At 39.5% G+C, this 25901-nt stretch overlaps 1 protein-coding gene across 7 annotated transcripts in view; it reads right to left on the bottom strand.

Moving 5' to 3' along the window:
- LOC134348518 (calcitonin gene-related peptide type 1 receptor-like) overlaps positions 1-25901 on the bottom strand; it is a 98455-nt gene that overhangs the window by 26249 nt on the left and 46305 nt on the right. For 4 of the 7 annotated variants that reach the window (XM_063052023.1, XM_063052021.1, XM_063052022.1 and 1 more), the window contains 5 exons: positions 13514-13606; positions 12536-12683; positions 10270-10386; positions 918-1030; positions 737-828 (listed from right to left, as the gene is read on the bottom strand). In XM_063052023.1, the coding sequence (XP_062908093.1) occupies positions 737-828; positions 918-1030; positions 10270-10386; positions 12536-12683; positions 13514-13573 (530 nt within the window). In that variant the 5' untranslated portion in view covers positions 13574-13606. Of the gene's footprint in view, positions 1-736; positions 829-917; positions 1031-10269; positions 10387-12535; positions 12687-13513; positions 13607-25901 lie in introns of all 7 variants that reach the window. The other 3 variants (XM_063052018.1, XM_063052020.1, XM_063052019.1) reach the window with 1 other exon arrangement.

The following is a 25901-nucleotide window of genomic DNA, read 5'->3' as shown; positions in this document are numbered from 1 at the left end:
ACACAGAATTTAGCAGAGAATTTAAAAGTGCAATGCAGCATTTCTGACTCCCAATTAATCTCGTACAGCAAGTGTATAACAGTGATATACATAACAGAAGCCAGCAAAGCACAAATTGGCAATTTTTTTTATTTCAGTTGGACCTTACATTTTCAACACCAGTCTATAAAATGCATTACAGCTCCTGAGATCTGTGTTCAATCCCGACCTCTGGTGCTGCTTGAGCAAAGTTTGCACATGTTTTGTTACTGCATATGATTTCCCCCATGTTCCAGAAGCATTGGTAGGGTAATTGGCTCCAGTAAATTAGCCCTAACACAGTTAAACGGCTTAAGGGATTGAATGGGGAGTTGTTGGGCATGTGTAAAGGGAGTAAATTGCAGAGTTACAGGGAAATGAGAAGAAGGGAAATGGGACTGATGAGATTGCTCCCCTGGATCAGATGGGATGCATGATCTCTTTCTGAACTGCTATGAGTATATGAAAAATATTCTGCATATGTACCCATGCTGAATATTTAGCTTGCTATTTAAATAAAATAGAAAAATAACATTCATTGACATTTAGGTTACACAAATTTGTTTTATTATTGAATAGTATCAACATCACAATACAAGCATACTCTTTGCTTGGCTACTTAAAGAGAGTCTACTATTCCAATGCATCACATTCAGGCTCAAAGAGCATCCATATAATGGATCAGTAACATAGACAAAAAAAACTGTGAAATACTTACTTGAAGTAAAAGAATATGCCGAGAGAAATCAGCAGCGAAGCCACTGATAATCCATGCCCAATCACTGCCAAGTACAATAGATTCAATGCAGTCTGTATTGACAAGAAAATAAGGTTCATTATTATACACTTATTCTCTATTAATTATAAATGAAGCAATGAATTGCAAACGGCAATTCTACCTTTAGCTTTTCCTTTGTGTGTGCATTACACTGTGTGTAGTTCGTCCAGGTTCTGTTACTCTCTGGGTGTCGAAACCATTTTCCAGTTTCATCACAAATCTTTATTACTTTCTCTATATAAGAAATGAGCAGAATAAATATCACCCAAAGTATAATAAACATCATACTAAAACTTACTGTAAAGTTATGCTAAGAGAAATAATAGTTCTACCAGAATGGAAAGCTGAAATTAACTTTAAACAGCAGGCGAACCTGCAATATGAAAAAAGTCTGCAGGTGCAGCGAATGTACAGTTTGCCACAACAAACTCCCATTGCATAAATATTAATTACATTCACATTTATTCTTTCCATTTGCAGATACCTACTCAATGAGACCTTTTATTAATCATCTAAAAATGGCCTAAAGCCACAGATTGAGTTTCTTAGGCTGTACATTATTAATGGAAAAGGAAAATACGATATCCTCAGTTTCCGTTTGGTTTGAAATCATAAACAACTTTGTTAATAGTGTATTTAAATACTTAAATACTAAATATCAAAACTAGTTTTAAAAATTTAGCTTTTAAGTATCATGACAGTTGCTACACTGGCTATTCTTAATATAATAAACAAATATATTTAGTGGTTTAATATTATAGACAAATATATTTAATAGTTCAAAATTTTAATGAACTACATTTTATTAATAATGGATTCACTGGTTATTCTACTAAATATTAAGTACAACTTTTCCAAATTTTAGGAATAATGAGAAAAAGATGAGTTACCAATAAAGATTATTTTTATTGGTAACTGAAGCTTAGCATTAAGAAATGGTATCAATAATATAATTACAAAAAAAATTCATAGTTACAAGCAAATTCCAAGTGCTATTGTAGCACTTAAGTTATTGTCAATCCCAAACAGAACTCCTTACATAAAAGTGGAATAATATGAGTAAACAACAGGAATTCTGCAGATGCTGGAAATTCAAGCAACACACATAAAAGTTGCTGGTGAACGCAGCAGGCCAGGCAGCATCTCTAGGAAGAGGTGCAGTCGACGTTTCAGGCAGAGACCCTTCGTCAGGACTAACTGAAGGAAGAGTGAGTAAGGGATTTGAAAGTTGGAGGGGGAGGGGGAGATCCAAAATAATAGGAGAAGATAGGAGGGGGAGGGTTGGAGCCAAGAGCTGGACAGGTGATTGGCAAAAAGGATACGAGAGGATCATGGGACAGGAGGTCCGGGAAGAAAGACAAGGCGGGGGGGGGGTACCCAGAGGATGGGCAAGGTGTATATTCGGGTATATTCAGAGGGGCAGAGGGAGAAAAGGGAGAGTGAGAGAAAGAATGTGTGTATAAAAATAAGTAACAGATGGGGTACGAGGGGGAGGTGGGGCATTAGCAGAAGTTAGAGAAGTCGATGTTCATGCCATCAGGTTAGAGGCTACCCAGACGGAATATAAGGTTTTCCTCCAACCTGAGTGTGGCTTCATCTTTACAGTAGAGGAGGCCGTGGATAGACATGTCAGAATGGGAATGGGCCACACTCAGGTTGGAGGAACAACACCTTATATTCCGTCTGGGTAGCCTCCAACCTGATGGCATGAACATAGACTTCTCTAACTTCCGCTAATGCCCCACCTCTCCCTCGTACCCCATCTGTTACTTATTTTTATACACATATTCTTTCTCTCACTCTCTTTTTTCTCCCTCTGTCCCTCTGAATATACCCCTTGCCCATCCTCTGGGTCCCCCCGCTTGTCTTTCTTCCCGGACCTCCTGTCCCATGATCCTCTCGTATCCCTTTTGCCAATCAACTGTCCAGCTCTTGGCTCCATCCCTCCCCCTCCTGTCTTCTCCTATCATTTTGGATCTCCCCCTCCCCCTCCAACTTTCAAATCCCTTACTCAATCTTCCTTCAGTTAGTCCTGACGAAGGGTCTCGGCCTGAAACGTCGACTGCACCTCTTCCTAGAGATGCTGCCTGGCCTGCTGCGTTCACCAGCAACTTTTATAATATGAGTATCCAGCTTTCAGTAAACCCTATACAAAATATTATTGTACTCTGCAATACTGAATTTGTTTCATCCTTGCTGAGGATTCTGGTTGGTTACGTTATTCTTTTGGAGATGCATTAAATGTTACTCATCAGGAATGAAATCAGTGGGTCTGCTTTACAAATGTTCTTCCCTGGTTTGCAATTTTTATGATATACAGTGGATTCTGGTTAATTGTGACATATTGTGACCAGTACATTTTGACACAATTAAGCTGATGCCACAATTAACCAAATTTTCATGGAAACAGTTAAAACGGTATTTTTAAAAAACCATCGTTTAACTGAGTAAAAAATTCTGTATTTAAATGAAATACAGAACAATTAAAACACAATCAATACTACTACAGTATTATGAAACTATATATTAGTTCCCTATTATTATTATTAGTTTCCTGCACGCATGCTGAACTCATTGACTTTATTAACTTTGCCTCCAACTTTCACCCTGCCCTCAAATTTACCTGGTCCATTTCCGACACCTCCCTCCCCTTTCTATATCTTTCTGTCTCTGTCTCTGGAGACAGCTTATCCACTGATGTCTACTATAAACCTACAGACTCTCACAGCTATCTGTACTATTCCTCTTCTCACCCTGTCTCTTGCAAAAATGCCATCCCCTTCTCACAATTCCTCCGTCTCTGCCGCATCTGCTCTCAGGATGAGACTTTTCATGCCAGGACGAGGGAGATGTCCTCCTTTTTCAAAGAAAGGGGCTTCCCTTCCTCCACCATCAACTCTGCTCTCAAACGCATCTCCCCCATTTTACGCACCTCTGCTCTCACTCCATCCTCCCGCCACCCCACTAGGAATAGGGTTCCCCTGATCCTCACCTACCACCCCACCAGCCTCTGGGTCCAACATATTATTCTCCATAACTTCCACCACCCCCAACGGGATCCCACCACTAAGCACATCTTTCCCTTCCCCCACCCCCTGCTTTCCGCAGGGATCGCTCCCTACACGACTCCCTTGTCCATTCGTTCCCCCCATCCCTCCCCACTGATCTCCCTCCTGGCACTTATCCTTGTAAGCGGAACACGTGCTACACATGCCCTTACACTTCCTCCCTTACCACCATTCAGGGCCCCAAACAGTCTTTCCAGGTGAGGCAACACTTCACCTGTGAGTCGGCTGGGGTGATATACTGCGTCCGGTGCTCCCGATGTGGCCTTTTATATATTGGCGAGACCCGACGCAGACTGGTAGACCGCTTTGCTGAACACCTACGCTCTGTCCGCCAGAGAAAGCAGGATCTCCCAGTGGACACACATTTTAATTCCACATCCCATTCCCATTCTGACATGTCTATCCACGGCCTCCTCTACTGTAAAGATGAAGCCACACTCAGGTTGGAGGAACAACACCTTATATTCCGTCTGGGTAGCCTCCAACCTGATGGCATGAACATCGACTTCTCTAACTTCCGCTAATGCCCCACCTCCCCCTCGTACCCCATCTGTTACTTATTTTTATACACATTCTTTCTCTCACTCTCCTTCTTCTCCTTCTGTCCCTCTGACTATACCCCTTGCCCATCCTCTGGTCCCCCCCCACCTTGTCTTTCTCCCTGGCCCTCCTGTCCCATGATCCTCTCATATCTCCTTTGCCAATCACCTGTCCAGCTCTTGGCTCCATCCCTCCCCCTCCTGTCTTCTCCTATCATTTTGGATCTCCCCCTCCCCCTCCCACTTTCAAATCTCTTACTAACTCTTCCTTCAGTTAATCCTGACGAAAGGTCTCGGCCTGAAACGTCGACTGTACCTCTTCCTGGAGATGATGCCTGGCCTGCTGCATTCACCAGCAACTTTGATGTGTGTTGCTATTAGTTCCCTATTGTTATCAATGGAGGACTAACACTGCCAATGAACAAAATCAATGCAAACATCTAGTGTAGGTAATGGACTGCCTTCATACAATTTTTGACAATTACATCCTTCAACTCTTCATTTTCATTGCAACAGTCAAGATGATTGCTGATACCTTCAACTTTTTCATAGTTCCCAACTTGCTGAAATAGTGAAAATATTTCACTTTCACTCCTGGCCGATTCTTAGCATTTCCAAGCCTGAATGCTTGAAACCGCAGTAAATGGTCTTACTGCTTATTTCTCACCAACTATCAGTGACAAAAATTAATGATTTTTTAAAATACAAGCACATGCAAATGAGACTATTTAAAAACTATTCACTCTAACCACAGTGTAGTGTAAAACGGCTATGCAAGTCCACATATCTAATGCTAGTTAGAAATTGTTTGGTAACAGTCTTCTGTCGCTATTAGGTGGCACAGTGCCACAAATAAACAATGGCTATTTTCTTGATAAGTTTTTTTTCTTTAAGAATTGTCCCAAATAAACAGCTGCCCTGTTTAAGCAATGGCCCAATTTACTGGAATCCACTGTACTTTCAGAAATCAGAATATTTACCATAATTGTAATGTTGTTAAATGTTTGAAGAACTGTGTGTATTAATCAAAATGAAGCCCTATAGCTAAAGATGAATAAATAAAATAAATTTGATCCATTTATGAAATGTTCTATCCTTGAGTAAGTATTCAATCTCGATGAATACACAAGGGGTAAGGCGCTCATCATCCCTATCTGACAGCATCTGAATGTAACGGTCAATACACATTCAATCTGAATTTAGAATATGCTCAAGGCTATAAAGCTGTAACATTTCTTGATGCAGATTAATGACATTGGAATTACCTTCTCATGTTCCTTTTATTTCAAAATAATGTAATTTAGTCTTCAAAGAAGCTGTGGCCTTATTACAATGAGCAGAACCCATCACACTAACCAATACCTGCTTTGCTTCATTTTATCAGGTTTGGAAATTGCATCTGTAATTCATTTATTTTTGGTTTCTGAGCATCTTCCCACAGAGTAAAAAGCAGTTACTCTATTTAGGGGATCTCAGAGTCATAGCATCATAGATTTATATAGCATGGAAATGGGCCATTCAGCCCAACCCACCCATGCCAGCCTAGATGACTATTTGAGCCAGTCCTATACACTTGTGTTTGGCCTGGGTCTCTATAAACCTTCTGACCAAATACATTTTAAATGGTGTTATTGTACCCATGTCTTTAACCAAGCTCCAGCAAGGAAGCATAATATACCACCTATTTTCATGTTAGTAGATACTATCACTTTTCATGTTATACACCAAATTTACTGTCAAGGCTTTTACTTTAATCATTGGTATAAAGTAAGCATCCAAGATTAAATTTGTTAGATTGGAAGTATTTCCTATTAGGTACATTCAGTTTCAATGAAATATGCAAAGATGCTTGAGCCTGAAGGCATATGTACACAAATTATTCTGTCCACAATGGACAATTGGAGCTGCCAGTTGCAAGTTAGCTCAACTTTCATTTCTATGCCAAACAGTCTGCCCTTGAACTCCACTGCTCAGTGAGGTCAAATGCAAAATAGAAGGACATCACCTCATATTGCACTACAAGAACAGTGAATACTCCAGTTTCAGGAAATCAGCATCCTCTCTGTCTCTTTATTTCCCCTTCTGAGCAATCTAGGTCCTTTCACACACACTCTTCTCCCAGACCACACACACAATCCCCTTTTATGCACTTTTCTTCCCCTCTACCCCTCACACACTGCTTACCCCTCTCCCTGCCCACCCACCTCCCTTATTTGGTTACCCTCTTCATCTTCCTTTTTTTAAGATTTTATAATCTTCTCCCATTTGTCACCTCCACCTATCGCCTCCAAGTCTTCATCACTCTCTCTGCCCTTTCCTCCCCACCTAACTTCATCTGCCAATCAACCCCTTATCAGTTGTCTCCACCTATTGTGGCCAGCTCTTGACACACCCTTTGGCCTCAACTATTCATGCTGACTATCTCTGCTCTGCTGTGTCAGTCCAGATGAAGGGTCTCAATCTGAAAAATTGGCTGTTTACTTCCTCCATATATTCTGATTAAGTTCCTCGTGTGGCTTTTTTTTTGCTACAAAAGTATTCTGGTCCACTTATGCCGTTGAATAATGGGAAACATATTTACCTTCAGGTACTTCACGGTAAGTAGGGGAAAGAGCAACATATAATGCCATCAGTGTAAAAAGAAGTCACAAAGGATGTTAATGACATGCCTTTTTCACAAGATTCAAACACTCATCCCATCATAATATTACAGCAGTTTCTTTTCAAAAGCAAATTTTAAGGACTAACTTCAAAAGAAGGAATGAAGCAAGTTTTAAGAAGGGAATTTGAGAAGTTATAGTGTAGAAACTCAAAGGAAAGGTGAAATGCAATGAAAAAGAATTTGAGTAACGTAGGATTATTGTGTTGGAAGAACGGAGACTAAAAGACAATGGGCCTAATGAGGCTGGCAAGAGAAGCAATGCAGAGACTGAAGCAAAAATTCAGGTAAGTCAGAGTAGCATACAGAAAGGTGAAATGCAAAAGACACAGAAGTTACTAGATCCTTAAAGGTTAATGAGTGTAAGGGCGCTCTATCTGAACACCCATAGTATTTGAGACAAGGTCAGTGAATTAATATCACAAATTAGTGCAAATGGACATGACTTGCTGGCCATCACAGAAATGTTGCAGGTTGGAGATAATTGGGAATTAAATATCCAAGGGTATTGGGTAATACTGTAGGAAACAAACTTGTAAAAGTCTTTGGTCAGGCCAAATTTGGAGTATTGTGTGTAGTTCTGGTCACCCACATACAGGAAAGATATCAATAAGATGGAAAAAGCACAGAGAAAGTTTACAAGGATGTCATCAGGCCTTGAGGACCTGTGTTATAGGGAAAGGTTGACAGGTTAGGACGTTATTCATTGAAGCACATGAGAATGAGTGTAGATCTTCTTGAGGTATATAAAATTATGAAGGGCATAGATAAGGAGCATACTTGCAGGCTATTTCCCCTCAGGTTGGATGAGAATAAATCAGAGATTAAGGGCAAAAGATAAAATATTTTGAGGGAGCACTTTTTTCCTTGGAGGTAGTTCTAATGTCAAACAAGCTGCCAGCAGAAGTGGTGGATGCAGATTCAATTGCAACACTTAAGAGAAGTTTGGATAAGTACATGAACGGGAGGGCTATCCTTCAGGTGCGGGTCGATAGGACCAGGCAAAATAGCAATCCAGCATGAACTAAATGGGCCGAAGGGCATGTTTTTGTGCTGCAGTGCTCTATGACTCGATGAAAAGCATGAAGGTAAAGGAGGTGGAATCGCGCTGATAATTAACATTAAGATCTGGGTGATTGTGAGAGGTGATATAAGATCTAAAGAGCAGAATGTTGAGTCCATCTGGATATAGACAGGGAATAGTAAAGGGGGAAGATCTCTGGTGGGAATTAACTACAGGCCACTGAATAAAAATATTACATGGCATAGAGATAAACCAAGAAATACTGTATCTGATGCATGTAAGAGTGGGATGGCAGTTGACTTGAGGGGCTTACAAATCCCAGCACAGTGGATTGGAAGACACTGAATGTCACGCTATTGTTTCAAAACAAAAGATGGAGGCAAATGGCAGGTTATTGTAGGTCAGCAGTTTAATGTCTATAGGTGGGAAAATGCTTGAAGCTACCATTAAGAATTAGCAAGACATCTGAATAGAACTGGCTCCATCAGGCTGGCACAGCATGGATTTACGAAGGTTCTATTTGACAAACTCACTGCAGTTTGAGAATGCAATGAACATAGTGGATGGGGGGGGGGTACTTGGATTTCCAGAAGGTGTTTGATAAGGTGCCGCATAAAAGGGGCACTATATTAGCACAGCAGTTAGCACAATGCTGTTACAGCTCAGGGCCTGGGAATTTGCAAATCATTTCCAGCACCTTCTGTAAGGTTTCTGTAAATTCTCCCCGTAACTGCGTGGGTTTCCTCCATATGCTCCAGAGGAAGCAATCCCACAGACTAAAGACGTACCAGTTGGTAGGTTAATCGGTCTTGGTAAAATTGTACTGTGATTAAAATAGTGTAAAATTCTTGGTTTACTGGGTATGCTGCTCATCGGATCAGATGGGCTGTTCCATCCTGTTGATAGATATATGCATCGGTCAACTGCTTGATTCCAACCTTACCTGAACTTCCCAAATGCACGTCTACGGAAATGACTACAGTAGGTGTACATAGTACTACAAAATTCTGCAGGTCTCCAAACCTCTTCCATGACCTGAATTACAGGTATACAGAAACTCAGTTGTTGCAACTTCATGAGTTAAGGGATATTATTAAAGTTCTTTGTGGTAAAGGGGGCTTTGTCCCTTTGTTATTAAGATTGTTAAGATTAAATAGACCTTTGAAAAAAATCTTAAAGGCTTTGAGTAGTGAGTTTGAAATTTACATGAGTAGGATACAAGTTCTTATAAATTACACTGCAGCTAAAACAACTTGTTTGGAGGATTGTGTTCAGTTGAACATCATGCCTTTGGAAGGATATAGCAACCTTGAAAGCAGAGGAAGTCATAGATGGAAACCATTTGTTCTGATTGTGAGTGCACAAATAGGGGATATGGCCTAAAAATTAGTGACATTGAGAAAGAATACAATACTAAAAACAAAAATGAACATTATGCACTTCCTTCTGTAAACAACAGTTGGTTCTTCGCCAGTTGTTAGGTAGCTTTATGCTAAGCAGAAGTATTAAGGGAGTTGGGAAAAAGACAGGTATTTGAAGTAAAGTTACAAAATTGTCATAATCTCAATGAATGTCCGAAAAGGCTTAAAGAGATATAGTGGCCTACTCTGCCTTCTATGTTCATTCTGCAGCTGTTGAATATTCACATCTGGACAAACATACAGGGAGTGATGACATCCTGAAAAAGACACATCATAGACGTACCCCTGTATACTATTGTGAGCCAGTTAAAGTAAAGTGTCGGAAGGGTGTTACGGTAATAAATAGTGAGCCCTTCAACGCAGGAGGGGAAAACACATGGGTCTTACAACTTTACAATATTTTATGGCAGTTCTCCAATCAGACTGAGCAATTCATTCTTTTGGACAATAAATCAATTCAGAAGCTGCTTCTTTCAGTTTGCCAGCTCTGAACTAACCTGCCTGTACTGCCACAGAAACAGCCTTCCTGTGATCCATTTGCCAAATGTATTTAAAATCAGGGCCAGTACACTGCAGCTCTGAACTTCCTCTGTTCATGCCTGTCACATACTAAGGAAAAATTATGAAAGGAAATATGAAGCACAGCTGCTGCTGAGATTAGGCAAAACTAATGGAGATGATTGGTCTTTTAACCTGAACTTTGCCAAAAGTTAGCACGGTGATTACTTCAGCTGAGAATGATGATTTAATGGGTGTTCTTACCTGATGGATCAAAGTCTTGAAAATAATCTGGACACCGTTGGACAGCCACTGTCCCTGGAGGAGTATCATCCCAGCACAGCCAGCCATCCCATGTTCTGTTACAAGCAGTGCCATTCCCTGGTGAAAAGCAAATATGTTTGACATGAGGTAATAAATATTATGGTTGTAATCCATATAATTAATAACTGCAGCATTTTCACAACTATTGCACAGAGACTAGTGGAATTACATCACCTTTTATTCAAAAACAAGAGATTCTGCAAATCTTGGAAATCCAGAGCAACACACACAAAATGCCGGAGGGACTCCAAAGGTCAGGCAGCATCCATGGAAATGAATATGCAGCTGACGTTTCAGGCCAAGACCCCTCATCAGGACCAAATTCTGATGAGACAGAGCCAGCGGCCCATTCGGTGCCAACCCCAAGCTATTTATAAAGTTTTCGTGGCTATAAAGTAAGTATCTAAAAGTTTAAAAAAAGGCTGTGAATAGTAATAACACCATTCGAGGATGATTGGGACATTGTACTGTTAGCTAAGCATTGCTGTAAGAAATTGAACATGATTTTGTGCACTCAGATCTCATTCAGACAACAAACAAGTTACAAAACTCGCGGGTAAGATGGTGCCGAGCTGCGTCACCATCAAGATCCTGGCTCGGACTTGGCTGTTTTTTTTTAAAGGTTCAGAGAGAGCGGGAATTACGGGCCAGTTAGTGATGCAGGGGAGTTAGAAGTCAGAGTAGGGTTTGGGACAGTGACGTGGAGGAGCTAGAAGTCAGGCCTCTGTCCTGCGTTTGAAGGCCAGCAATGTGGAGGTCGATAAGGGCCTCTCCTCCATGCTTGTAGGTCAGGGATGAGGATAGTTGATGAAGGACATCCAGTCCCTCTGCTCAGTGTTTGACAGCAATTGACATGGACAGGTGATATTGGGCTGTCCCAAGTTAGTGGATCCTGGGATTGGATAGATCCATGGAAGCAGGGGACATAGGGGCAGGACAGTCATAAAAGCCAGTCTGAAGCGTGCCTGGGGCTCATGCCTGGAGTCCAGGGTTCCATCTTTGTTAGTACAGGGGTTGATACCAGATATCTGAGCCTCAAAGTCCATATCAGAAGGTCAGAAGCCCAATGGACGAAGCCAGGAAGCTGGAGTGCTGTCCTGCAGTTGGAGGACTGCCCACATGTGTGGGTTGATGGACGGTGGCTGGGAGGGAGGGAGGGAAGGAGCTTGTAATGACGTTGTCGTTTTGTTGCTTGTTGTGTTCCATTTTGCTGTTTGCTGTGTTGCTCTGCCAAGCATCGTAGGCGTGCTAGATTGGTCCTGGAATGTGGGCAGCACATGCTGTTGCCACAAGTACATCCCTAGGTGTGTTGGTTGTAAACACAAATGGTGCATTTCACTGTATGATTCCGTGTATATGTGATCAATAAATCTGAATGAATCTCAGAATCAAAGTAATTGAATCAGGGTTCCATGTCCATTCAGGCATCTGATGGCAGAGGGAAAGACGCTGTTCCTGAAATGTTAAGTGTGTGCTTTCAGGCTCCTGTGCCTCCTCCTTGATGGTATCAATGAGAAGAAGGCAGGTCCTGGGTGACGGGGGCCCTTAATGATGGATACTGGGATCTAGTGAGGCTAATGCCCATGATGGAGTTGGCAGAGTTTACAACCTTCTGCAGGGTTTTCCTATCCCGTGCAGTGGCCCCTCCATGCCAGACAGTGGTGCATCCCATTTGAATGCTCACCAGGGAACATCTGTAGAAATTTGCGAGTGTCTTTGGTGACATACCAATGCACCTCAGACCCCTAATGAAATACAGCTGCCGCTGTGCCTTCTTTGTAATTGCATCAATACATTGGGCCCAAGATAGATGTTCAAAGATGTTGACACCCAGAAACTTGAATCTGCTCACCCATTCTACATCCGATCCCTCGATGAGGACTGGGGTGAATTCCCTTGACTCTCCCTTCCTGAAGTCCACAATCAATTCCTTTCATTACCGGCTACATAGCAGAAATACTCTGCCACAACAATATTAACTCCTCTTACCCCTTTGATCATGCAGATCCTTCAAATTCTGAGCATAAAGCCAACTGACCATTTGAACTGCAAAAAACGACTCCCTTTGCAGTTACTGTACTAACTGAGAAGTGTCCACTGCATTGGTTGAACAGAATGTGCTGCTGGCTGCGGGGCAGAAACCCGAACAATAAAAGCAATCACTGACCCAACAACACAGTTTGCAAGCAGTTATTCCTTGTTTTACCATTTCCAGTGTACATGGAGCCCTGCATAATCTTTTGGTAGCATTCGTACTGCGCCGTCATTATTTTCTCCCTGGTGAAGGCAAGCCCACGATATCTTTCCACCGGCAAACCCCCTGTTTCATTATCCCTCTGGGCTGCAGCAAATTGCTGCTGGAAAACAAACACAAGATTAGAGACATAAAAGAGTTGCTTGTGCTAAGCACCCAGTATACTAGGAACAATGTGTTGTTATCCTGGTTTTGAAGTTCTGTTCTACTAAGTTTAATTGAACTTCACATTACAAGTTGAATTTGATAGTGTTATTTTTGTTGTTTAATGTGAATAGCTGAGAATAAATCTCTCTCTTTCACCTGCCATGCACACGGATCTGTAGGGTAACCATCAGGTAAATAGTATTCCCAGAAATCATACATCACAACCAGCAAAAAAAAATTGTACAAGAAATGTTATTATTTTCTAAGTTGAGCAAGAAGTCTTTTATGTACCACAAAAAGGGTTCATTAGTTTACTGTTGTTTACTGTAAGCCATATTCTATAAGCTGTTCACTCAGCTCCCATAGCAACCCCACTACCATCACCTGAACATCCTCATCTTCTGTAAGGTTTACAGTAAAAATCTGCTGAAGTAATTCCCCAGGCATGCTGTGATTTAATACCTCTAATATATAACATGCATTCACCCTGATATAACCACCTCAATAAGTAGTTATTGAATAGTTTTTTTTTACTGAGTAGGTGAGCATGAAGGTAAAAATCCATTCTAACAATAACGGTGAAGCTTAGTGCCATTATAAACAAAGCCACTGAGTGTAGAGTGAGATATACTTGAATCTTATAATAGTAAATCTGGCACATAAATAGTTTGCATCAACACATAAACAATGTGTGTCTTCTACCGCAAATCTGCTGCATTATATGGGTATTACATTTAACTATCTCAACAAATTAGTTTAATTACAGAATTCTTTAGGGCCTACCTTTGAAATTGAGATAAGGAACAGAATCCGATACACCACATTTTCTTTCATTGAAGACATTGTCTGGAGTAACTCACTATTGAAGATGACAGCCTGTAAAAGGGATAGGAAAAAAAAAACAGCCTGCATGACAAATGGCAGCAGGAATGTATTAAAATCAGACTCATCACATAATAAAGATTGCACACATTTTGTGCTCGATATCATATATCATAGAGATTCTACATTTCCTGCTTCATATCACAAAACAAAGTGATTGTGTACGTTCCCATTTTGTATTATACATCCAATGGAATCAACAACTTAGTGTGAACACTAAAGAACAATTTGGCAGAAGTACAGCGGATTCTCATTTAAATTCGAGAAAGCTGCTGGCACCTGCCGACTTAAAGACACATCTACATTGAAACTTGCGGCGAGAAGTGTTCTTCACTTCACATTAATGTAAAAATGACAGTTTAATGCTGGGACAGCTCCAGAAAGAAACAATATAAAACTCCCTGGAGGAGACAATCTCACGCTACTCATGCCTGATGATGGAATGAATTTACCATGTGGCTCAGTCAATCTGGATGTTAAAACTGTTCCATATGACCTATTTGACCATTCATGGGAACTTTACAGATGCAAAAATCGAACTGCTGGAGGAACTCAGTTGCTCAAGAAGTGTCTGTTGAGACAGTGAGATGGGTGACATTCTACATCCAGCCGAACATTGGGACAAGGTGTAGAGGGTAGAAAGCCAGAATAAAGAGGTGAGTTGGAGGACTGAGAAAGATACTGTTAAGTGCTAGGTGAAACCAGAGGTGTTTGGGGATGATAAACAGATGGAGCCAGGTGGAAGAGAGAAGGAGGATGGGGAGTCTTGAGACTGAAGAAGAGGTCGGTAAGTGGAACTTTAAATATACACAGAATTTTAAATGTTCTGTGAGTCCTGACTTTGGCATCTGTTAAAATTTTAATAGTCATTTGTAATTTTATGAAAGGATACAGCAAGGAAAATTCCATAGATACTTTCCCACTCAACAGAACCAATGCACAATTTTTGACTTCAGATTGCTATCTAAAGTAAATACAGTGGATTCCAGTTAATTGGGATACATTGTGACCAGTACATTTTGGCCCAATTAAGTGGTTGCTCCAATTAGCTGAAGCTTCATGGAAATAGTTAAAAAGGTATAAAAAAGAAAAACTACTGTTCAACTGAGTAACAATTTATGTATTTAAATGAAATATAGAACAAATTAGAGCACTACTAATACCTGTACAGTGCTATAAAACTGTGCAATAGTTCCTAATATTTATCGACACAGGAATTAATCTGCAATGTTCTTTGGTTTGACTATAAATGAACAATATCAGTGCAAACACCTATTGCAGACAATGGACTAACTTCCTACAATGTTTTATTTAGTGACTTCATTCAGAAATTTAACCCTAACCTAATCATGGGATAATTTACAATGACCAATTAACCTCCCCAGTAAATTTTTGGACTGTGGCAGGAAATCAGAGCACCTGGGGAAAACCCATGCATTCTACGGAGGACGTACAGACTCCTTACAGATGATGCTGGAATTGAACTCCAAACTCCACTGCCCCAAGCTGTAATAGAATTGGGCCAAGCACTACATTATACTGGTACCTAGATGATTACTTCAGATGACTGCATCCTCCAAATCTTCATTTTCATTGTAACATTCAAGATGATTGTTAATACCTTCATAAATACTAGTGCTGAAATAGTGAAATTCCCAGCTACTTCTGGCATCTCCAAGGCTGAATGCTTGAAACCGCGATGATCAAAACGGTTTCAAGTCACCTTACTGCTTATTTCTCACCAACTATCAACGACAAATAACACAAACACACGCTTTTGACACTATTTAAAAACTGATTGCTCTGAAGACTGTGTAGCATCTATTGGCCACACGAGTACACACAACTGATGCTAGTGAGAAGCTGTTTGGCAACAGTCTCCTGTCCCGGTTAAGTTGCATATTGTCCCAAATAAGCAAAGGGAATCCCAGTCATTTTCTTAATTTAGTTTTTGTTCTTTAAGAGTTGTCTCAATAAACGGCTGCTCTGATTAACTAATGGCCCAGTTAACTGGGGTTCATAATACTTCTATGCAAACATAATAGAAGAGCAATTGTCATTATTATCTTGAAATTATTTTTCCTTGGTGGTTGGAGTGGTACAGCAGAAGAATACAAATTCAACACAGAGCAGTAATCTTAGTGATCTAACTATCAAACTGGGATTGTTCATGTTGCACACACGTACACATACATGCACCTGTTTTGTCTTTCCAAAGATTACTCCCAAATACTTTCAGACATTTGACTTAACATAAATATCATTAAATCCACTACATAATCCACAACTCCTGGAACTCCTCATGACCAAGTCTATAATGTAGACACCAGAATGTTGGCCTACTCTTGCTGCTAAGCAGCAAATCACCCAACTCTTTTATTCATGTTACATTCTAAATATATACACATAACCTGGAAGTATGCCAAAATAATTTTGCACATTCAAAAGAAGAATATTTGAAGCATTTATAAATGCATGTGCTTATTTTACATAGTATCCCTCATTTAGAAAGTATTTTTAAAGATATCTTTCTAAAGCACAGAGGACCAATGGCATCTTTTTAAATAGGAACTATAACATGTCAGAGAACACTCCAAAATGTGTGATTAATGCGCCAAGGGCTAAAGGTCTTTCCAAGCATGTCTGCTGTAAACAAGTAACATTATTTATAAAGCTCCTTAAAGAAGTGCAACAGTGCTTTTTTTTCCCCTCTGTCCCAGAAGCAATGAACTTCAACATTTTCCATGTGGGAGATACCAATTGTAATTCAAATTTTATGTGGATTCAGAAGCAACACCAGACAAGGATGAGGATTAAGAAATTCTGATCCAGAATTTCTGCAGAGAAACATTAGAAACAGTTTTCTAAAAGACTGAGTGCAAGAGACTCTGCTGATGCTAGAAAGCCAGAACAACACAAACGAAATGCTGGAGGAACTCAGCATCAGTGGAAAGGAATTAACACTGGACATTTCAGGCCGAGACCCTTCATCAGGACTGGAAGGACAGGGGAAGGAGCCAGAATAAGGTAGTGTGGGAAGGGAAGGAGTACGAGCAAAAAGCTGATAGGTGAAGCCAGGTGGGTGGTGGGGGGTGGGCGGTGAAGTGAGAAGCTGAGAGGTGATAGAAAAGGTAAAGGTGGAATCTGGTATGAGAGGAGAGTGGACTTTGGGAGAAAGGGAAGTAAAGGGGGCATCTGGGTGGAGGGGTGATAGGCAGGTAATGAGAAGGAAAGGGAAAAGAGGGGAGCCAGAGTGGGGAATGGGAAAAAAGAGGGAAAGAGGAGAAAGAAATATTACCGGAATTCAGAGAAATCGATGTTTAAGGTTGGAGGCTACCAAGATGGACGATGAAGTGTTGCTCCTCCAACCTGAGAATGAACTCATTGTGGCAGTAGAGGAGGCCATGGTCTGACCTGTCGGAATGGGGGTCAGGATGGAGCAAATGCAGATTTTGTCATCGAACACCTTTGCTCCATCTGTAACAAGCAGCATTTCCCAGTGGCCAATCATTTTTTATCCCAAGTTAAATTTCAATACATCCTTGATTCTTTTTTTCCATTTTCCTGCCTAACAAAGTTTCCCTGACAGAGCAATTGATGTGGATTATGCAACATAGCTGGATGCAAACAGGGCCTTAATATGAGCAATGAGAGCACACTGTCGTTAGTTTGCTTTTCCTTCCAATCGATCTGGATAAGTTTGTTTAGAATATTAGCTTTATTTAATACATTGTTTGCGTCAACAGCCTACACAGTCCGAGGATGTAATGGGAGCAGCCCGCAAGTGTTGCTACGCTTACAACGCCAACATGGCATCTCCACAATTCTCTAACCCTTTCACCTTTGGAATGTGGGAGGAAACTGGAGCACCCAGAGAAAACTCATGCAGTTGTGTACGATGCTGTAATGTGGAAACATACAGAATTCACAACCACCAACATTGGCTGGGGTTCACTTTAAGAGGCTGGTCTGACGTGATGAGATAATTATGTAAAGGACTTTTACCATGCTTTCTGTTCAGTATTTGGTGTTCAATTAATGAGTTGCTATGGCTTTTCTTTAAACATAAAATGTCTCTGCCGTTTCATTTGTGGAAAAACTACATGGTCACAGGGAAAATGCATAAACTCCTTACAAATAGCGACTAGAATTGAACCCTGATTGATGGCACTGTGAAGCATTATACTACACATTACATTACCACTGCTGAGCCAACATTGGTGGTATTTTTCTAGGACCCTCAAATGCCTGCTGCTAGCTAGTTCAAGATTCAGAAGTATATAAGTGAGAAGGGATTGCCGCTACCAGTTAATTCTAGGTGTCTTCCTTCGTTAAAGTCCAGTTAAACTTTATAAATAGTGCTTATTTGGGGCTGAAGTCCTTAGGTCTGGCAGTCCAAGGGTCAAAATGTCATCTGCTCTCATCTAACTGAACACAATATGGATTAAGCCTCCCTGATCAAAAGAACAAGCAAGGCTGGGATTGACACCTAGTAGAGTAGGGAACTGTGACTACAGAAGCAGCTTGGTTATTGTCTTCAACACCTCTGGATGGAGGCTTTAACAACCCTCAAAAGATATCAGTGAAATAAAGTATCATGCTTTAAAGATGCCGAGAATATTTTAAATTTTAAATGTGCATGAGAAAGGAATAGTTTGCAGAAACTGCAGCATTTATTTCAGAATCTGAAGAATTAGTGCACTTTGGACTTGGGTTGAAGAAAGACAAACAATCGCTCGTGTGGATTAGGAAAGAGGAGTGTGACATCAGGATGAACTTGACATTGAATAAGATCTTTTTCATTCCCATAACTATATTTTCATGGAATGAATGAACCATTATGGTGAAGGATGCTGAAAAACAAAGCTATAACTTTCCTGTGATATTCTATTGCTTAGTCACAGCCTATGAATTTAAAAATATTGCATTAAATCTCTTGAGAATTATTATTTTCCATAGCAGAAAGGACCAATTGTAAGATAAAAAAAATGCCCCAGCTCTCCAAAAGCAGCTTTCCCACTGTTATGCGAGGGGTGATTGATAAGTTTGTGGCCTAAGGTAGAAAGAGTCAATTTTAGAAAACCTAGCACATTTATTTTTCAACATAGTCCCCTCCTACATTTAGACGCTTAGTCCAGTGGTCGTGGAGCATACGGATTTTGGACCTCCAGGAAGTGTCCACAGCAGGGGTGATTGATAAGTTTGTAGCCTAAGGTAGAAGGAGATGAGTCACATGGCTTTCATTACATGCACGTGCAGTTCAATGCTTTGAGTGATTATGCAGAAACTCATCAGGGCTGATTGATAAGTTCATGGTCTAAGGTAGAAGGAGAGGAGTTATTAACTTCAAACTTTCTATGTAATCACTCAAAGAGTTGACCTGCATGTGCATGTAACGAGCTGTATGATTCATTTCCTTCTACTTTAGGCCATGAACTTATCAATCACCCCTTGTAGTATTTTTGTATGAAGACAGATATTATGGATGCCAGAAGGGATACTCTAAATCTTAAATGATCTGGCATTAAACGGTCTTAAATGTTTTATTTAACAATTTTATTTATTTAACAGAACACCTTACTCTAGGGGTACAAACTGTTAGCCATTGGGTGGATGCAACATGCAACCAGTTTGCCTAATATTATGTAATTTTGTGACTCTCCTTCAAGAGAAGGCAAAATCAGCTCTTGCCCACAGCAGACTTCACACTGTGCAAGGGGTAACTGGATTAATAGATGATATTTGGCAGAATCTCACAAAGTGAGAGAGACACACCATGAAAACCGACCCTTCAGCCCATTCAGTGTGCACTCACTGTCAATCACCCATTTACACTAATCCTATATTAATTTCATCTATTTTTTTTATTCTTATCAACTCACCCCAGTTTCAGTTATTCACACTATCTGCAATTTTCAATGGCCAATCAACCTGCAAGCAGTCTGCATGCCTTTAGATGTGTGAAAAAACCAGAGCATCCAGAGAAAACCCAAGCAGTCACAGGGAAACCGTGCAAGAATCAACATTCAAAGTCAGAATTGAACCCAGGCCACTAGCACTGTGAATCAACGCTTTACTAGTTGAGCCATTGTGAACTAGTTTGAATTGCCTGGGGAACTTCTGAGGAAATTTTCCACTTGTCACTCTTTGCCTTCACTCGATCCGGGTTTCTTTGCAAGTTTCCCCATTCTTACTTGATAACCAGGCGACAAAGGAAGCGGAGAGGGATATGTGAATGTAAAGCATTACTTTATCATGAAGACCAAGAGAGTGATAAAAACTGTTTTTTTCCTGCTCACAGTTTTTACTGTGCTCCTGTCTTTAAAGACAATTGACAACAATTGAAATTCCAAATACTGCTTTGTTTAATAGGATTACAAGCCACAGACAAGGCATTTCCCTGCTCTACATATGTTCCCAGATTCTCAACACCAAGCTAATGATCTTGAGGAAATTGGAAGCTGACATTCAAATGATAAATATGTAGTTATTCAGTGATGACAGAGTTCAAGTCCAAGTTTATTGACACAGCCATACACACCCAAGCTGTACAGTTAGTGCCCAGAAAATTACCTTTTTGCAGCACAGTATATTACAAGCACGAAAAGCATAAATTACATAAATTTAAATTAACATAAATTATGCATAACTTTACAAAACAAAATAAACATAACATTAGTGCAAGTTGAGGAAAATATAGTTTGACATACTATTAAGGTTTTTCAGCTTGGTACAAGAACCTGAGTACAGTGGAGAAATGGGTCAGAAATGATTCAGTCCATTGGGTATATTAAAATAGCAGCTGCTGATGGCTAATTCAAATAGCAAACCAAAATGACTCCAATCCCTCCAAGTGGCTCCTTTATTTTACTGAGAGCCTTTCTCCCTCTAGACTGCCAAGCTATTTGTAGTGAATTGAATATTGTACATCAATGTTGTTTTAATAAAGCCAACGGACAACTTAAATCAAAGTCCTGCTATCATCCTCAGTAGATGCTGCACTGCAGTCATACCAGTTTCAGGTGCAGATTATGTTCTCACAACTAAAATTGTACGTAATTTGGTATTGCATGTTATCTGTCATTTGTCGTTACATTGCAGAAAATACAGCATCATTCATGATATTTTAGATTTTGTAAATTAGTAAGACATTAGATGGTGCATTTTGATTCTATTAATAAATATTCAAGTAAAAGGAATCTATGCTAATTAAGTATGCACAATGTGAACTGTTCCCTTCTGAGGTCTACTGGCAAGACAGCATAATGAGTGTATTTATTAGACCTGAGCAAATGATAAAAATTTACAGTTTGGAAATTTTTACCCTATTTTTTTGCATAAATGTAAAGAATATGCTGTATTGCAGTGATACTTTTAAGGTTGATTATTTGACACAACAGCTTACTGACACTTGTGTGACTCTACAGAGTGGTAGGTCATGACATTGGACTCCACCTTTCTGCTCCAGGAAAAGCACATAATCTCCCACAGGATGAGAGGGATAAATAGGAAATGGATCTGCTGGCTTAGACTCATTTACCACTTGACAGCTTGTTTGGGAATGGTATTAGCAGAGACAAGAATCCAGATTGCCTACCACCAGTAAGGTATAGGAATGGTGAGGGATAACAGTGGACCAGAGACAAAATGCCATATAGACTTTCCCTTCTGGGGCTCTCAGCATCTCTTAGTGCCAAAACTCACGTTAAGATTGACACAAATGCTATAAACACTGGAGTTGCAAATCAAAGCAAGAAAAATACAAACTATTAGCAATAGTTTAATATGGCTTTTAAAGCTATTCTGCAACTGCAAGAAAGTTATTAAAAACACCCCTTAATACTATTTACTGGTATTACTCCAATGCTTCACTGGATCGTTATTAAAGTTATTAAAGATGTCCCTTAATGTTATTTGTTAGTATTACTCCAATGTTTCAACAGATTGTTTGCCCTTAAACAGCTATAAGAACCATCAAGACAGTTAAAAAGATAATCAATATTAAAGAAGAATTTGCTGTATGTGTTCATTATTGTCAAGTCATAACTGTTTTTATAAAGAAAGCCTTATAATTTTACTGCACCCAGAGGACTGAAGAAATCTTGCCACAGTAATACTGAAAGACAGCTAGAGCACAGAGTGCTGAATTTTGATGGGTAAGAGTATATAGGTCATTTGGAATAATTACACAATGTACAATCATGAAATAAGGTACGTGTATGAGTCTGAATGCAATGCTTTAATATTCAAATGACATAATTGAAATTGAGTGCAAATATTAATATAAGACTATCATCCATATCTTAGTCATTTATTCCAAAGATTATGGAAATTTATGTTATTATGATTAATCAGCTAAAACAGATTACATCCCAAGCATTCAAATTACGTTTCAATATAATTTATATTTAAGCTGAGAGCACAAATGTGGTATATACATAACTCTGATAAAATAACTGACAATTCACCTAAAGCTAAAATATACCTTCACATAAACCCTTTAAATATCATAATAATGAGTAGTTTTCCTAGATAGCTGTGCTGTACTAATCTGAATTAGAATAGTTAATCACAATTGTACACTCAGCCACCACTTAATTAGATACACCTTCTCATTAATGCAAATATCTAAATCAGCCAAACGTGTGGCGGCAACTCAATGCATAAAAGCATGCATGACATGATAAGGAAAAGAAATTTGATCTAGGTGACTTTGACCATGGAATGATTGTTGGTGCCAGACAGGGTGCATTGAATATTGCGGAAAGTGCTGATCTCCTGTGATTTTCACACACACCAGTCTCTGGAATTTATAGAGAATGGTGCACAAAACAAAAATCATCCATTGAGCCGCAGGTCTGAGGTTGAAAATCCCTTAATAATAAGAGAAGTCGGAGGAGAATGGCCAGACTGGTTCAAGCTAACAGGAAGGCAACAATAACTCAAATAACCTGGCATTACAACAGGAACAGGTGTGTGCAGAAGAGCATCTCTGAATGTAGAACATGTCGTATCTTGAAATGGATGGGCTGCAGCAACAGAAGACCACGAATATACACTCAGGAGATACCTCATAAAGTGCCCACTGTGTGTCCATTTAATTAAAAAAATTATCCAGGTCATTCTTAACAGAAAAGAAAATATAGCAGAACCTGGTTCTTTATGTGTTCTCTCTAGCACAGCCACATGCGATTTGATATGATGACTTCATGTAGAATGAACTTCATAAATATCTTATGCACAATGCTATGTTATTGTAGATATCTGTAATGCTACTTTTTATATTAAGTAACACTAAATCAGAACCTAGTTTATTATCACTGATGTACATCCTGAAATTTGTTATTTTGTGACAGTACAGTGCAAGACATAAAAAATCTGTCATAAGAAATGATGTAGAAAAGTTGACTAAAATCAATGATATTACAACAAAGAGTGTTGATGGGGACGAGTGCTGATTTTGCTCATTCTCCATGATGGCCATCTCCATGGCACTGAGGCTATGAAGACTACCCTGGCTGCTGTGCTCTGTGCCTGCTAACATGATGAACTGATAAGTGAGGCTTTGGGCCTACTTGGGGCTGCTCCAGGGTTTAGATCAGAGGATGCGTTTTTGGTTCAGAATATTGCTGTTCACTTCATTCATTTGCATGACTTGTATTTTTTTTCTTTCCCTTGTGCATCGAGTGTTGGTCTTTTTTATTTTTATTCTTTTTTTTCTTTAATTGGGTTATTTTGGGTTTCTTGCTTTGTGGCTACCTGTGAGTAAGCAAATCTCAAGGTTGTATAATTTACACATTCTTTGATAATAAATGTAATCAAATCATAAATCATAAAACATGATTCTTGAATCTTGATGTATGAATGACAATGTTTCAGTGAGTATGTTCCATTTTATCTCATCTGTCAACAATGTCTACTTTTCAATAGTCTGGGCCAATTGCATCACAGTACACTGGCTAAAAATATTGGTTGAAAAACTGCACAATAGACTATTTACTGATTGTTTAAAATTGCTTATTCTCATGATTAATCAGCCAAAATTAGCTCAATTCATATTGACACATAAGACGGTAACTGATGAATTTACTTTTACATACTGAAGATGCCACAGACTTGTCAATGACTGACCAAACAAATTCAGCACAATTTTGCTTAAAATAATTAATTGTGTTTTTATGTTGTTGCTGTATACTTAAAACCAAATTTGAAGCTCTTTGATTTGTGCTTAAGTAAACCAGTAAAAACATCAATTGCAAGAATCTTAACACTACTGCATCATGAAGATGTTTTTTTTGGCACAGTAACAGTTAGCATTTTTGGAGCGTTAGTGTTTGAGATTGCACATAAATCAATTAGAGAAGTATGACATTCAAAGATCCATAACTGGAAAACATTGGAAATACAGTAAATAAGATGCTACTTTTAGCTATAAACTGGCTTCGCTTTCCATGATGGATTATAAGTTAATGCAATAGAAAGTTTGATTTTATTAAATGCAATATATCAAATTTTAAAATCTTATTATAACAAAAATGTTATAAGTAAAGATAACAGCGTCATGAAATATTGAATGAATTATTGCTGAGAAATTCATGGCCTCTTAGGAGTATTTGCTAAAACATGACTGTGCGTGGGTTCCTAGTTAGCTTCGTCTCATATCGCTGCGGAATATTTTGTGGGCGTACATCAAGGCGCTGTATACGTAAGCAGCATATTTCTCACACAATTACGCACAGTGGCAGGTGTAGTTTCAGGAGTCACAGACTAACCTGTATGATGTGACACAGGAGCTTGAGCTCTTAAAGCTACAATGCTAAATCTTAGAGTAATTTCAGGTGAACTGATATTGGTTTGGACGACTACTTATCTAACACAGAACTGGAGGTCAGGGCATAAGAAATAAACATCAATTCCCAAGTTCCCAGACCCAAAAATTATAGATGTCTTCACCTAAATAATGATCAGAAATCTGATTTCTTATTTTACACACCAAAAGGGATTGCTAATTCCACCCACCCCTCCCCCATACCTTAAGCACCATATGCCTGATTCCTTCTGATAGAGCAAACCGTTCTAACCACCATTTGATCTGGAATTTTTGATGTACTGTATCTGATTGCAATTATGTAAATATTACAAGTTCAGAAAACAAAATATGACCATAAGATATAGGAGCAGAATTAGGCCTTTAGGCCCTCCTAGTCTGCTCCACCATTTCACCATGGCTGATCCATTTCCCTCTCCGTCCCAATCTCCTGCCTTCTCCCCACATCCCTTCACGCCTTGATGAACCAAGAATCTATCAACGCTGCCGTCCAGCAAAAGGTTCAGGGCACTAAAAGCCAGAACAAATAGACTGAGGAACAGCTTCTATCCCAGAGCTGTGGCCTCCATCACACCATTCCCACGAAACAATGACTGAAACTGTGAGCACACACATGCAGACACAAGGACTCAAATACTTGCACTAATGGCACTTTGTGCATCACTGTGATATTCTGGTGTTGCTGCAACTTATTTTCTGCTACTTATCTATTTAATATTGTTTTTCTATTACAGTCTTGTTTTTATCTACTGCTTTATTTAATTGCCTGAGAGGAAGCCAAACAGTTATTTATATTCTAGTCCTCTCAAAATAAATGCTAACATCGCATATGCCTACCTAACCACTGATTTAGTGTGCAAATTATCCTTTAGGAAATCCTGCATGAGGATTCTGAGATACCTTTGTACTTCAGATTTTTGAAGTTTCTCTTCATTTAGAAATTAGTCAACCCTTTCATTTCTTCTACCAAAGTGCATGACCATACATTTCCCAGCAGTATATATCCATCTGCCACTTCTTCGCACACTCTCCCAATGTGTCTAAGTCCTTCTGTAGCCTTTCTGCTTCTTCAAAACTACCTGCCCCTTCACCTATCTTTGCGTGATGCCAAAAAGCCATCAATTCTGTCATCCTAATCATTGATATACAATACTAAAAAAAAAGCGGTCCCAACACAGACCCATGTGGAACACCACTAGTCACCGACAGCCAACCAGAAAAGGTTCCCTTTATTACCACTCTTTGCCTCCTGCCAGTCAGCCAATGCTTTATCCATGCTTGTATCTTTCCTGTAATACCATGGGCTCATGGCTTGTTAAGCAGTCTCATGTGTGGCACTTTGTCAAAGGCCTGCTGAAAAGCCAAGTCCACAACATCCTCTGTCTATCTGCTTGTTATTTCTTCAAAGAATTCCAACAGATTTGTCAGGCAAGATTTTCCCTTAGGGAAACCATGCTGACT

Source organism: Mobula hypostoma, chromosome 6 (genome assembly GCF_963921235.1).
Source record: "Mobula hypostoma chromosome 6, sMobHyp1.1, whole genome shotgun sequence".
Classification (NCBI taxonomy): Eukaryota; Metazoa; Chordata; class Chondrichthyes; order Myliobatiformes; family Myliobatidae; genus Mobula; species Mobula hypostoma.
Note: the sequence above shows the minus strand (reverse complement) of the source record. Positions and strands in the feature narration are given on the sequence as shown.